Below are 14475 nucleotides of genomic sequence, written 5' to 3'. Positions count from 1 at the left end.
CATAAAAGTGCCGGAACTCAATTAATCGCGTTTTTAGATAGAAAAATCATCGCGATGAAGATTTGTGAATCGATAATCGATACCCGTAGCCTTGAAAATGTCAGTTGGATCTCAACGAAAAATTCCTTCGCGAACAAAGAATATTTCAACGAAATGATATTTTAAGCCATTATTTATACTAGAACATTGTTAATAATTGTTTAATCTACGGTCCTGCAACGGTTGTTAATAAATATGATAAATAAACATCAAGATATTGCGAAATCTTCTAAGGTGAACGGTTTCGGTGGATGTTTGTTTATTTCCTCGATTGTTACTAACATTTATGCATGTTCCCAATATTGATCGAACAATGTGCATCTTATTTATGTATTGCAATTAATTAAGAAACTTATAGAAATTGATTTTGATCGAGACTCGATGTTAAAACGTGTTTCGTAAAGTTTTTAAGCATGGAAAGTAACAATTGTTCATTAAATACATTAATTTAACATTTGTTTAATTCTTATAATTTACACAATACGCGTAGAAGTTGTGTTTTTTACATAAAAGTGCCGGAACTCAATTAATCGCGTTTTTAGATAGAAAAATCATCGCGATGAAGATTTGTGAATCGATAATCGATACCCGTAGCCTTGAAAATGTCAGTTGGATCTCAACGAAAAATTCCTTCGCGAACAAAGAATATTTCAACGAAATGATATTTTAAGCCATTATTTATACTAGAACATTGTTAATAATTGTTTAATCTACGGTCTTGCAACGGTTGTTAATAAATATGATAAATAAACATCAAGATATTGCGAAATCTTCTAAGGTGAACGGTTTCGGTGGATGTTTGTTTATTTCCTCGATTGTTACTAACATTTATGCATGTTCCCAATATTGATCGAACAATGTGCATCTTATTTATGTATTGCAATTAATTAAGAAACTTATAGAAATTGATTTTGATCGAGACTCGATGTTAAAACGTGTTTCGTAAAGTTTTTAAGCATGGAAAGTAACAATTGTTCATTAAATACATTAATTTAACATTTGTTTAATTCTTATAATTTACACAATACGCGTAGAAGTTGTGTTTTTTACATAAAAGTGCCGGAACTCAATTAATCGCGTTTTTAGATAGAAAAATCATCGCGATGAAGATTTGTGAATCGATAATCGATACCTGTAGCCTTGAAAATGTCAGTTGGATCTCAGCGAAAAATTCCTTCGCGAACAAAGAATATTTCAACGAAATGATATTTTCAGCCATTATTTATACAAGGACATTGTTAATAATTGTCTAATGTAAGGTCCTACGACGGTTGTTAATAAATATGATAAATAAACATCGAGATATTGCGAAATCTGCGAAGACGAACGGTTTCGGTGAATGTTTGTTCATTTCCGCGATTGTTACTAACATTTATACATGTTCCCAATATTGATCGAACAATGTGCATCCCATTTATACATGAAATATGATTGATTCGCCTACAGCAATTAATTTTGACCGAGATTCGAGGTATAAACGTGTTTCTTAATGTTTCAAAGCATAGAAAGTAACAATTGTTTATTAGATACATTAATTTAACATTTGTTTAATTCTTATAATTTACACAATACGCGTAGAAGTTGTATTTTTTACTTAAAAGCGTCACAATTCAATTAATCGCTGCTCTAGATAGAAAAATCATCGTGATGAACACCTGTGAGTCGATAATCGATATGTGTAACTTATGACCGTTTAATCTACGGTAGTACGACGATTGTTAATAATTATGATAAATAAACATCAAGAAATCGTGCACGTTTCGAACATTTATGTTACAGTATGTATTTTATTTATGTATTGTAAATGATTGGTTTGCCTATAAAAATTAAATTTTATCGAAAAATTAAAGTAAAAGTTTGGCATTCATATATTTTTCGATTTTTTTCCAAAATTAACATTCGTAAACTAATTAATGATTTACACTGTAAAAGTAGCGAATATTAATGTTACAAAATGTATACTATTTATCCATTTTAAATGATTGATTTGCCCATAGAAATTAATTTTGATCGCAAATCGAGAAACATATCAATGCTAATATTTTGCTTTCATTTTCGATCAAAATCAATTTCTATAAGCAACTTAATCATTTGTAATGTAGAAATAGGATACACATTCTCCGATTAATATTGGGAACATGCGTAAATGTTATTAACAAACGTGGAAATGTACAACAATTCACCGAAACCGTTCGCCTTCCCAGATTTCGCAATTACTTGATGTTTATTTATCACACTTCTTAACAATCGTCGCGGGACCGTAGATTAAACAATTATTAACAATGTTCTAATATAAATAATGGCTTGAAAGCCATGACTTTCTGGAAATATTTGTTAGATCAAACAAAGACAATCGAAATAACCGTGCGATAAAATAAATAAATATTTCTCTACATATCGAAAATACAGTTTGTATATACGCATATACATTCCGAACGCTCAGTGACACACATATGTCACACGGCGATGAAGTGAGTTGCCATCTACTGGAGAATAGGCAAATTACACTTAAGGTGTGAAAACACCTAGCGGAGAAACGCTCAAGTTTGTTGAGGAATTGTTCTTATTTCCACCAATAGAGAGCGCAACGAGCATAATTTACCGACATTAGAGATAAGTAATTCCATTTGTATAGTATTCCCTACCGTGCAATAAAATAAATAAATATTTCTCTACATATCGAATTATTGTTTGTATGCATGCAAATATATTCGGAACGCGCAATTCCAAACATTTGTAACGTGGTAATTATATGGGTTGCCGTCCCTTGGAGAACATATTTGTTAATTTTCGCGATTGTTACTAATATTTATGCATGTTCTCAATATTAATCGAACAATTTGTATCTTATTTATGCATTATAAATGATTATACTTATAGAAATTGAATTTGATCGAGATTCAAAGTAAAAACTTGTTTTGTAAAGTTTTAAAACATGGAAAGTAATAATTGTCTATTTAGAGCAATAATTTAACATTTATTTAAATCTCATAATTTACACAATACGCGTAGAAGTTGTATTTTTTACTCAAAAGTGCTGAAATTCAATTAATCGCTTTTCTATATAGAAAAGTCATCGTGATAAACACTTGTGAGTCGATAATCGATATGTGTAGCCTTGATTTCAAGGTATCAAAGATTTTTTTAAATGTTTAAAGGAAGGCTAGAATGCAGAGACATTACATTATGCTGATTTCGTTTAATTTTACATTTATTCGAAAGATGATACATACAAAAGCTTGTACAGAAATATTTATTTATTCTATCGCACGGTAGGGAATATCATACGAATGGAATTACTTATCTGTAATGTCGATAAATTATGCTCGTCGCGCCATGTATTGGTGGAAATTAGAACAATTCTTCGACAAACTTGAGCGTTTCTCCGCCAGGTGTTTTCACACCTTAAGTGTAGTTTCACTCTTTCTCCAACAGATGGCAATGTATGTAATTTCGATATGTAGAGAAATATTCATTTATTTTATTGCACGGTTACTTCGATTACCTTTGTTCGAGCTAACGAATATTTGAAGAAATTGATGGCTCTCAAGCCATTATTTATACTAGGACATTGTTAATAACTGTTTACACTATGGTCCTACGACAGTTGTTAATAATTATGATAAATAGACATCTAGATATTGCGAAATCTGCGAAGGCGAAAAGTTTCTATGAATGTTTGTTCATTTCCGCAATTGTTACTAACATTTGTGCCTATTCCTAATATTAATCGAACAATGTGCATCTTATTTATGCACTACAAATGATTACGTAACTTATGGAAATTGATTTTGACCGAGATTCGAAGTAAGAACATGTTTCGCAAAATTTTAAAGCATGGAAACTAATAATTGTCTATTTTATAGATAATTGCTATGAATCACCAAAAATTGAATGATGTTATTTTCAACAATCCTCGAAGAAGGAATACCCCCTCGACTATCATGTTCTCTTGATAACAAAGTCCCAAAATATACGAAAAATTCTAGCAAAAGTTCGGATATTATTTTGAAATTCCCGAAATTTTCCAAATTGGACTGTGGCAAAAATTTCAAACGAATTTCGGATCTTTTGTCAGAATTCTTCGCCGCTTTTGAAACTTTTGCGTGATCTGACCATCATGGTATTGTCAGATTACGAAAATTGTCTAATTATTGGTTGTATATAATAAGAATTAAAATCATTAAGTTTCTCTCCTTTCTCACATCATTCAGTTGTATCTGAATTATTATTTAGTCAATGTTTCATGTTTTTATTTTTCATATACTGACACTTTATGACTTGACCAAAATACTATTTAGAAATTAAAGAGAAATTTAAATATTCAGCTGAGCATTACTAACAAGGCGGTGAATGTAAACGAAATTGTTTTATATAAAAAAGTTAAAACATATTCAATAGCCACTGAATTCCGGATTTCTGGACTGTGTTAATTTTGCACGTGTTGCATTAGAACTGTGTTAAATTTATATATCACATCGTTGCACAGGAATACAAAATGGTATCGTCATCTACCCGCAAAGTACCGTAACATCACAAAAAATATTTCCATTTTGCCGCTAGATGGCAATACCACTTCGTCGACCGCCTCACGCAGGAGAATTCGTCTATGGTCTGCCGCTTCGCAAGAGCTGACTAACCTTGCCAAAAAGTGAATAGAAGCTTTGAAGGCGTAGGTTGTTTTTCATTAACTGGACTCGTTTCTCTTTTTCCTCGTTTTCTTTACACTTTTTGTTGTATCGGAACATAAAATATTACAGCCCCGACACATAGAATTAAGATGTGTTGTGATGCAAAGTATATGAATTTGACGGACTACCAACGAAAATTTTAAGTCAAAGTGTTTTAATATCTGTATTTTTTGTGTTTCTCTGTTTATCGCCTCCGTAAATCTCATTATTCGTTATGTTAAAATACTTATAAAGTAGTACAATTGATTCTAATCTGTTCAAGGTTGTAATTATACAAGTTCTCGAAGGTTATGTTTTTGTTTTTCCTTAGCAGTTAGTTTTACGCAAAAATTACAACTTGTTTGCTTCTGTATTAAGATAAACAATTGTATGTACGATGGTAAAATGTAAATAAATTTACTTGGTCGATAACATATTATATAATTTAATAGTGGTTTTGTATAATTTTATTGTACAACACAGAACAAACGATTTGATTCGAAGCAGTTTTGCCTTATACAAATGTGATTAAGACATGATTATTTCTTTAAATAAAAATTTTCTTGATTTTAATCATTAGGGCAGTCACCAAAGAGATATGGCGCAAAGGTTTCCTGTACCAAATACAGGGAATAATGGCCCGCCGCAACAAAGGTATGCAGCATCATCTGTACCTCCAAATTTACGACAATATTCAGGCCCAAATTTCCCTGTAAGTACACTGTCTACTGTGACAAATATAATTAGCAAATTAAACAATTATAATTATGTTTGATGATTCATTTATAAGGTAATTTTTTGTACAGATGCAACAAAGATCTGGATTTACTCCGCCTCCACAAATGGCTAATGCAGGACCTGGTCCAGCTAGTATAATAAGAGCAAATCAGCCTTATTCTAACATGCGTCAAGGTCCAATGCCTACGCCACCAGTTGGAAAGAGGAGTGCGGATCAACGTATGCCTATGTCGCAACAAAAACCGTAAGTGCACCAGCACTGCATGTGTTTCTTTTAATTTCACATTTGTATTTTTATCACTATACTCATTGAATCACCATGTTGATTTGACAAATACATTAATTTGTTATTTTTCTTTGAAAAAGAAAACTAATATTTGTAATTTTGTACTTGAAAAAACAATATATTTTTTTTATATAAGCCAAAAAGATTTAAAATATGAAATAAACATTGAGAAGTCTTTTGAAATACCTGAAATACATACATCAGTTTTAATTATTGTGCTATTTGTAATGTTAACAAAATGACAATGTTAAAAACCATTTACCAATTTGCCAGGAACTTCACTGCATTTCATAAGCTTCGAAATTGGTTTATTGATTTTTGAATCTGTGATTTTTACACAAACTCATTTAGGTATTTTTGGAACAGTGATTTTTCACATTCCACATCCAAGAAGAAGAAAAAACTGGCAGACAAAATATTACCGCAAAAAGTGCGTGATTTAGTGCCTGAATCTCAGGCTTATATGGATTTACTTGCATTCGAAAGAAAGTTAGATGCAACTATTATGCGGAAACGACTGGACATACAAGAGGCACTAAAACGTCCTATGAAACAAAAAAGAAAGTTGCGAATATTTATTTCTAATACCTTTTATCCAGCAAAAGAGGCTGGTGAAGGAGAAGAGGGTTCGGTTGCATCTTGGGAACTTAGAGTTGAAGGACGGCTTTTAGAGGATACCAAAAATGATCCTAATAAGGTAAAAATTATTATGTGAAAGTAAATGTGTGAAAGATAAAATGATATCTGAATTTATGTTAAATTTTTTAGGTAAAAAGAAAGTTTTCCTCGTTTTTCAAAAGTTTAGTTATAGAATTGGATAAAGATTTGTATGGACCTGATAATCACTTGGTTGAATGGCACCGTACATTGACAACACAAGAAACTGATGGTTTTCAAGTAAAGAGACCTGGAGATAAAAATGTTCGATGCACTATTCTTTTGCTCCTTGATTATCAACCTCTACAAGTACTGTCTTCTTATTTTTTATGTTCTTAAATGCCTACTGGTTTATACAAACAATATCAATAAAACTACAATTGATCAATTGTTTGTTTACAGTTTAAACTAGATCCCAGATTAGCACGACTGTTAGGTGTACATACACAAACAAGACCCGTCATCATTTCTGCACTCTGGCAGTATATAAAAACGCACAAGCTTCAAGACAGTCATGAAAGGGAGTTCATAAACTGTGATAAATACTTGGAACAAATATTTGCTTGTTCAAGGATGAAATTTGCGGAAATACCACAGCGTCTAAATCCGCTGCTTCATCCACCAGATCCAATTGTAATTAATCACGTCATCAGTGTGGAAGGTACTTATGAATGATAAGTAACAATTTTCAAAGAAGCAGTGACTTACGTGATTTTTTCTATACTTTGTATTAGGTACAGAGACAAAGCAAACTGCATGCTACGACATAGATGTTGAAGTGGATGATACATTGAAAACACAGATGAACAATTTCTTGCTTTCTACTGCAAGTCAACAAGAAATTCAAAGTCTTGACAACAAGATTCATGAAACAGTTGAAACGATCAATCAGTTGAAGACAAATCGAGAATTCTTCTTAAGTTTCGCCAAAGATCCTCAACAGTTTATTAACAAGTGGATTATATCACAGACTAGGGACTTGAAAACTATGATAGATGTTGTTGGAAATCCAGAAGAAGAACGCAGAGCAGAATTTTATTATCAACCCTGGGCACAAGAAGCTGTCTGCCGATACTTCTATACAAAGGTTCAACAGAAGCGTGCAGAATTGGAACAGGCGCTTGGTATTAGGAATTCATAAGCATTGTCAAAGTACAGTAACGATTTTAAAGCATAACTATGTAAAGTATTTATATAAATCTTTTTCCTGTTCCAATTACAATGTGTCTTGCACTTGACTCTGTTCTGTAAGGTTATTAAGTGTAGATGACACTAGGATGACATATTTTTACGAACGTCAAGAATATATATATGAAAAAAAAAAAAAAGAAACTGTATAGTCTCAAGAATACAGAATTATTCCGAATAATTTCTTTGAAGTAACTTTATTTACATCAACGTATATCATGTATTTTTATTCAAACTAATTTTCTTTCATAAACTTTTCTATGAAAATATGTATTACGACTCGCTATACGCACTACTACTGCGGTGAAATTCTGTACAATATAATGAATAAACCTTTGATATAACTCGCTGAAATCATCTCAAGCTAGACCTCATACTAGTGAATAAATTATAATAAAGACAGTAATGAAAAACGATATTAAGTATCTACTTACATTTTTAAAGGAAGAGAAACTGAATTTATAAAGGTGCAAAACAATTTACAATGTAATTTTTATTTTTAATTGTACATTGATAAATGTATAATTTGATAAAAGTTTAAATAGCCAAAATTAACGAAATTATACATTAATTAAATCGACATTTATTTGTAGCCAAATAATAATCTAGAACAGTAAAATTGTCATTGTAAAACGTGACTCTCAGCAAAGTAAAAAAAAAACAATCAATTTTTCCGTTATCCAATTCTTATTTTGTTTGTGCAAGTAAATACAATCTCTTACATAATCAGTACATATTGATGGAAAACATTATTTCGGCAATATCATCAATTTAAAACTCAGGAAACAAGAATCTTAAACTGCCTATTATTTTTGCTCTTTTTTTTTCGTTTTAAATTGCATTATGAATATGGGAATTCCATTTTATAATCAGTGTAAAAGTGCTTTTCTCTCTTGCTTAAGAGTATTATGGATTAATTTGATTTTGTATTACATATTAACATTCCAAGCATTCACACAGGACAGGAAATTCCAGTGCCATTAGGATGCATTCTCACCTTTTCCTTCTTTACAAGACATTATGTATTTCTCATTTCTTGCAAATGATTCACCGAGAAAATAATCTTGGAAAACATTCGAATTACATTAGTTTTCTATGCCTTTACCTCTTTAAAAACACTAAACCATAATGATATTATGGAACATTTTTCACATGCCGACGAATGTTACACTTAAAGCACCGATCACGCCCTTTTAATCAGATGATGCTTATGAAATGTCATTTTCTTTTTATATATGAATTTTTCAGAATGATACATAAGTAAAGCTACATTTTAATTTGTAAATTATTATGCACAATGTTAAAGTGCATTAATATCCAAAAAAAATTCTCAGTTTGCTACTTAAAGTTGTTTGTTATAACTGAGTAATCAAAATGTCAAGTGATTTGATTAATTTACAAGTTGTAACAAGAAATCATGTTTATTTGACAAACGGTAAAATGATCAACAAAATAGTAAGAAAGAATAATAAGTCGCCTATTCCTTTGATTTTCATCGACAGTACTTTCTTGGACTTTAACATTTAATTAAAGGAAAAAATAACATTTCATATACACCAACTTAATATGTATCGCAGAATCCAGAACAAAAGAATAAAGATTTTGATAGCGACACTTATTCTCGTGATAAAATTTAAAAACTTCATAATTTCGATTCGGTGAACATAATTCTATCGAAGATCGCATACCCTTTACAACACTAAATCACAAGTGCACAAATTGATTGTATTCTTTCTAATACAATAAACTCTGATTAAATTTTGGCGTATTCGTTCAACAGTAACATGTAATGTATTATCCACTTATTCCAATGGAACGAATATGCCACTGATTGCACGCATGAGATCAAGGTTTATTGTATATGTTTATTCTTAATCTAATTACACATTCACATATATTTCATTGTATAAAGTTTTAAATATACGTATGGGTGATGAGACGAGTTCAACGCTTTCAATTATACGTTATTTACTTAAATTGTATGGAAGTTTAAGAGTAGAAAGGTAGTCTAGACACATTTTCCTATGCTCATGACAAGTCCACAAAGATCACACTTTGCCAAACAAAACAACATGATCGATGAGTGGCAAGTGAATCTCTGTACACCCTAATATCTCGTAAATAATCATGATTCATACATTTCACTAGTCCTTGCTTGGATAAAACTGTTTCCATTTTTCTTCCATTTCTTTAACACGTTGATTGCCAAATCAATATCCATGGAACATCCGACAGAGTCAACATTTTTTTTAGTAAAGTGGAAACTACGTAATCCACAATTTGTTATAATTCATTAAAAGTCATGTATCATGGCTAAATTTAGTTCTAACATTGATTTGGATATTAAATTTTAAATAAATCTTTTCTTTTAATCTCTTTTAGTTTCTTTTTAGATCACATAATACATAAATAATAAAATCTTCTTTACAATTTTCCATTGTTTACAATGTGGTAACAGCTCTGTAATAAAATATGACTCTCATCCAAATTTTACTGACCCACTTGCATAGCAAAGAGCTGATTAGCCATACATGAATGATGTGGCAGTCAATGTGTTATTTGGGGATTAATAACACTACAGAGATCGTCTATTTCTTCACAATACGAAGTAACACAGAGTTTCGACCAATTACTTTCATTTTTTCTGTGAAGACATTTTGTGGAGTGATCACATTTTGGGTATTGCTTTATATTCTATCCAACGTAAACACAGAAGTTCCTTTTGCATGTTGTGTTTGTTAACTTCTTGCTTGGTTCAACATCCGATACTATGTATTCAATCTTTAATGATATATCCATCGTATTCTCTTGTTTGTCATGTAATTTCTGTACGCATCTAGTTGTAAGAGGAAGGTAAATACATTTGTGCAGTCTTTTGGTACAATGTTAAGTAATAATGCGAGATACATTGGTGCAAGAGATCTATGTTCTCGGAAATTTATGTTAAGTTTACTTCCTTCCTCTTTTACATGGCTATGGATACATTTCACATAGTAGCTCGTATGTTAAATGACAATCAATAAACCGCATAAATGTCACCTATAATTGCATTTTGTTGCGACAATGAATTTTCACGATTCAAACGCAAGTGTACACAATATATTACATGAATAATAATATACTATTGTTTTTAGATTTTACTCAAACCTGGGTGTCAAAACAGAGGACCTACAAAATTACATTTGGAGTTAAAAATGGAAATTAATCAATTAATGATTTTCTAAAAATTATACATTTTATAATTTAAAAGAGTATAACATATATATAAATATAAATTTTAAATCTTGGAATTAATAACATAATTATATAAGTAACAAAATAATTTAAAAATTTCAATACACCATAAAATCTAAATTTCTAAAGATTTTTGGATATCTTTCTAAATTTAGGAATGTTTTCGTTTCAACTTTTCTTTAACAATTTAACAAGAATTCTGAAATTTAAAGACTTTTAAAAACTATCAAATGTTCATTGTTATTAAAAAAAATGATAGCAGCGTAAATTTGTCTACATTGTTATCATTTTCAATACTGATTCGGTACTGGAGCAACGATAGGTGTCATTTCCGCGTTTTAATTATTGCTGTCAGTGATAAAATCATCTGAAACAGACACGCTTTTGTTATATTACCAAACAGATTTCTTCTTTAATTCATACAAGCATTCAATGCTAAATTTTGTATATTACTCCCTTAAAATATTTTCTAAAATAAATAAAATTCTATTAATTCATTACACTACTAAACATAGACATATTAACTGTTATAACCCAATTGTATTCTCAGTTGGGATAATTTAATAAACGTAAGATATGTATAGAAATCATTTGGTATAGTTACGTTTGGAAGTATCGTTAGTTAATCCTTAATAAAATAAATATAACTACGAATGATGGAGTATAGAAGGTATACAAAACTAGAGTGTAGAAAAACAAACTTTTCTACTATACATCAGATTGGATGGATCGTACAGCAAGGCAGTTTGTGTACTGTAAGGTTGATTACTTATATGCGATGCGCACACAAATAACTAACAAAGTTAGCCATTGTACTGAGATAAGTCAGACACTAATGCTTACGATTTCAATATGAAATAATACATGCTAGAATAAAAATGTGCAGAGTCATTTGATGTTTTCCCCATTAAGTTCTATCCAAGTAATGATAAATTGGCATTTGAGTTGTGTGTGTGCAACTCGTTAAGGCTTGAATATGTCTTTGACTCGTTCCAAATCTGAGCAAATTTTTTAATGTTTCAAAAGTTCTTGCAAACACATAAGTTTTAAGAAGAACATGGAAGTTCTTCAAAGAGTTTTAGCTTTTTCAAGTAAATCATTAATGAATTTCTGAAACAAAAACACTTGTGTTAGTAACAATTACTAGTTTCTAGATGCAAGTCACTTCTGAAAAATTACAGAAGATAAACAATATTCAAACTGCTTTAATTTATTGAGAATACTTTGTTTTTAAATAAAATATTCTAAATTAATAAATTATTACACAATATTAAATTTTAGATATAAAAACACTATTGTAACACTAAACCAATAAATAATATGTAACCATTTATCTAAAAAATATTATAAATGTAACAAAATGCATATACTCTTACTTACATTTATATCATGTGGTGGCTTTTTTGTATCAACCAGTAACTCCTATAAAATTAAATGATCATGTAACAAAATTATAAACAATCAAACCAATTTATGTTATCTTTAATCAAATTCTTTTTTAAATTAGTACTTGTTTCTAGTAATTCTAAAAATTATAAGATACTCATATACATACTTGCAAAAATCTTCGTCTATGATCGTCACTATCCATATCAAGAAGTTCATCTATATCAATTTCAACTTCTCGATTTTTACCACTGTCATTCTGTAAATGAAAAATAATAAAATACAACAAATGTGCATCTTTTCCAATGGTAATAAAATTAACAGTTCATTAAAATATCATAGTTTATATATGATACTGCTTCATAATGATAAACACACAAATTACATTCAATTTACTGAATTGAGTAAAATGATTTCTATCTTGAAAAAATTAAATTTTTTACTCACAACTGATTCATATAATTTTTCTAATTCATCAAATAACCACATTTCCACTGCAAGTCTTTTGCGAATGAGAGACATTTGATGAGACCCATATTTAGCTGTCAAGAATTTCTCTCTACGTTCCTTAACTTCTCCTTTTTCGGTAAACGCTACATGCAAATTTGCACGTGCTGGACTACGTTCTGCAGTAAGTACACCACCTCCTTCCATTATAAAACTACCTAATGATTTATAAGAATTGATAATAAAAAATCTAGAAAACAGTATATGATAAATTTTCTTTAAATCTAAAAATTTAAATGCAATATTCTTTAAAAATTTATTTAACTTTAAAAATTTTATATAAACTTATAAAATAAGGAATGTTATTAACTAAACAATTAATTAAGTAATTAAAGTATTTAGGAATAGGACAAAGAGAGAAGTAAAACATAAGAGAAACACATAGCATTGTCCAGAAACTATATGTATATCTACACATCTTTGCCCATAAAATAAAATATTTGTGTTACAAAAAAATAACTATATAAATTGAAAATATACTCTGAGTATAGCTATTAGTTTATTTAATCCAACAAAAACTCTACTAAAAAACACAGAAAATATTTTATTTTCCTTCCCTTTTCTGTACAATTAAATTTGTAGAATCCATTATATGAAATCAATTAATAAGAAATTGTAATATTGTCATGTAAAAGAACTAAGACAAAAATAAGTAAATTTAAATCAAGATTTACGGAATGTATTCTTCTCGTAGTCAGCACAGTTATATGCGATAGAAAAGAATCAATTAATTGACTCAAAGAAAAAACGGTTCCATGATCGATCACCGACCAATCGAATCAGACTAATCGAAGTGAATAATTGTTGCGCTTAAACTCACTACGTACTTTCTTACAACGATGCGAAAAATGAACGCACGTGTGAACCACTTTTGGCATGCTACAATAAACAATAGGCCCTCAATTTCGTCTTATTAATACTAACTCTATTGAATACAAATGTAACTTGGTGGGACGCGACGCCGTGGCTATACAAACAGTTTGGAAACCTTGAAATAAAACTCTCGTGAATGCATCAATAAAGCAGAATATAACAGATTGAGATTGAATAAAAAGACAAGTTGGTAATCTTGTAAATAACACGATGCAAACAAATCAATTTACGTTTCGAGTTTTAATAAAAGATTAGGAACTATTAAAAGATTTAGTTTTAATAAAAGATTAGGACTCGTCATTGTCGTGAGTATAAACAAAGACGAAGTCTATTATTTTGTTCCTAGCTCATAAATCAAATTGAAAACAATATAATGAGCGCGCACTTATACGATCGTTTAATGTTACTTACTCTTACTGCTTCTAATTCAGACTTTATGCTATTCGAACTGTAACAGTATCGTAACGCCAAGATCCATACGAATGATAAACTTTCTTAAAGGTAGCTGAGAATGATAGCGTTTTTTCACTAGACATGACTACCACGAGATGAATGTAATTTTCCTAGTTTGTGACAAATAGTAGTACCACTAAACTAGGGATATGAATAGTTGGGAAATTGCTTGTTATTTAAGAAATAGACATGTAATCGATATAAATCGATAAGTAGCAATATCAAGTTAAACAAATTTTTTATATTTAAGTATCATAAATTTTGTATTTCTTAAAAGGATCAATCGTTTTAGAAAACACTTTAGATAGTAATATTCATTGTTCAGTCTTACAGTATCAATAGAACTAATAGAACTAAATAACTTGATACTTTGTAGTTTGTTATTCTACCGATAATTTTGAAAAAGTAAATATGTAAAAGGTTTCAATAATGTTGGGTATAAAA

At 29.9% G+C, this 14475-nt stretch overlaps 2 protein-coding genes across 6 annotated transcripts; one reads left to right on the top strand and one right to left on the bottom strand.

The window, feature by feature from the left end:
- Positions 1 to 4596: 4596 nt before the first annotated feature.
- Positions 4597 to 7994, top strand: Bap60 (Brahma-associated protein 60). Of its 2 annotated transcripts, none has more exons than XM_076311848.1 (7): positions 4597 to 4711; positions 5290 to 5421; positions 5516 to 5691; positions 6100 to 6430; positions 6502 to 6699; positions 6793 to 7051; positions 7125 to 7994. In XM_076311848.1, exons 2-7 carry the CDS (start codon positions 5308 to 5310, stop codon positions 7529 to 7531), a joined length of 1485 nt encoding a protein of 494 aa, XP_076167963.1. In that variant the 5' UTR covers positions 4597 to 4711; positions 5290 to 5307; the 3' UTR covers positions 7532 to 7994. The 2 variants fall into 2 exon arrangements, with proteins under 2 accessions (XP_076167963.1, XP_076167962.1); XM_076311847.1 differs by having other exon boundaries at positions 6085 to 6430.
- On the bottom strand, positions 7776 to 14066 carry LOC143147032 (protein phosphatase 1 regulatory subunit 14B). Of its 4 annotated transcripts, none has more exons than XM_076311849.1 (5): positions 13526 to 13920; positions 12646 to 12863; positions 12368 to 12457; positions 12193 to 12234; positions 7776 to 11922 (listed from the first exon to the last, which is right to left on the bottom strand). In XM_076311849.1, exons 1-5 carry the CDS (start codon positions 13581 to 13583, stop codon positions 11881 to 11883), a joined length of 450 nt encoding a protein of 149 aa, XP_076167964.1. In that variant the 5' UTR covers positions 13584 to 13920; the 3' UTR covers positions 7776 to 11880. The 4 variants fall into 4 exon arrangements, with proteins under 4 accessions (XP_076167964.1, XP_076167966.1, XP_076167967.1 ...); XM_076311851.1 differs by having other exon boundaries at positions 7777 to 11922; positions 13533 to 13906; XM_076311852.1 differs by lacking the exon at positions 13526 to 13920 and adding an exon at positions 13380 to 13423 and having other exon boundaries at positions 7777 to 11922.
- Positions 14067 to 14475: the final 409 nt, after the last annotated feature.

This window comes from Ptiloglossa arizonensis, chromosome 5 (assembly GCF_051014685.1).
Source record: "Ptiloglossa arizonensis isolate GNS036 chromosome 5, iyPtiAriz1_principal, whole genome shotgun sequence".
In the NCBI taxonomy this organism is placed as follows: Eukaryota; Metazoa; Arthropoda; class Insecta; order Hymenoptera; family Colletidae; genus Ptiloglossa; species Ptiloglossa arizonensis.
The sequence above is the reverse complement of the archived record's forward strand: the minus strand, read 5'-3'. Positions and strand labels throughout refer to the sequence as shown.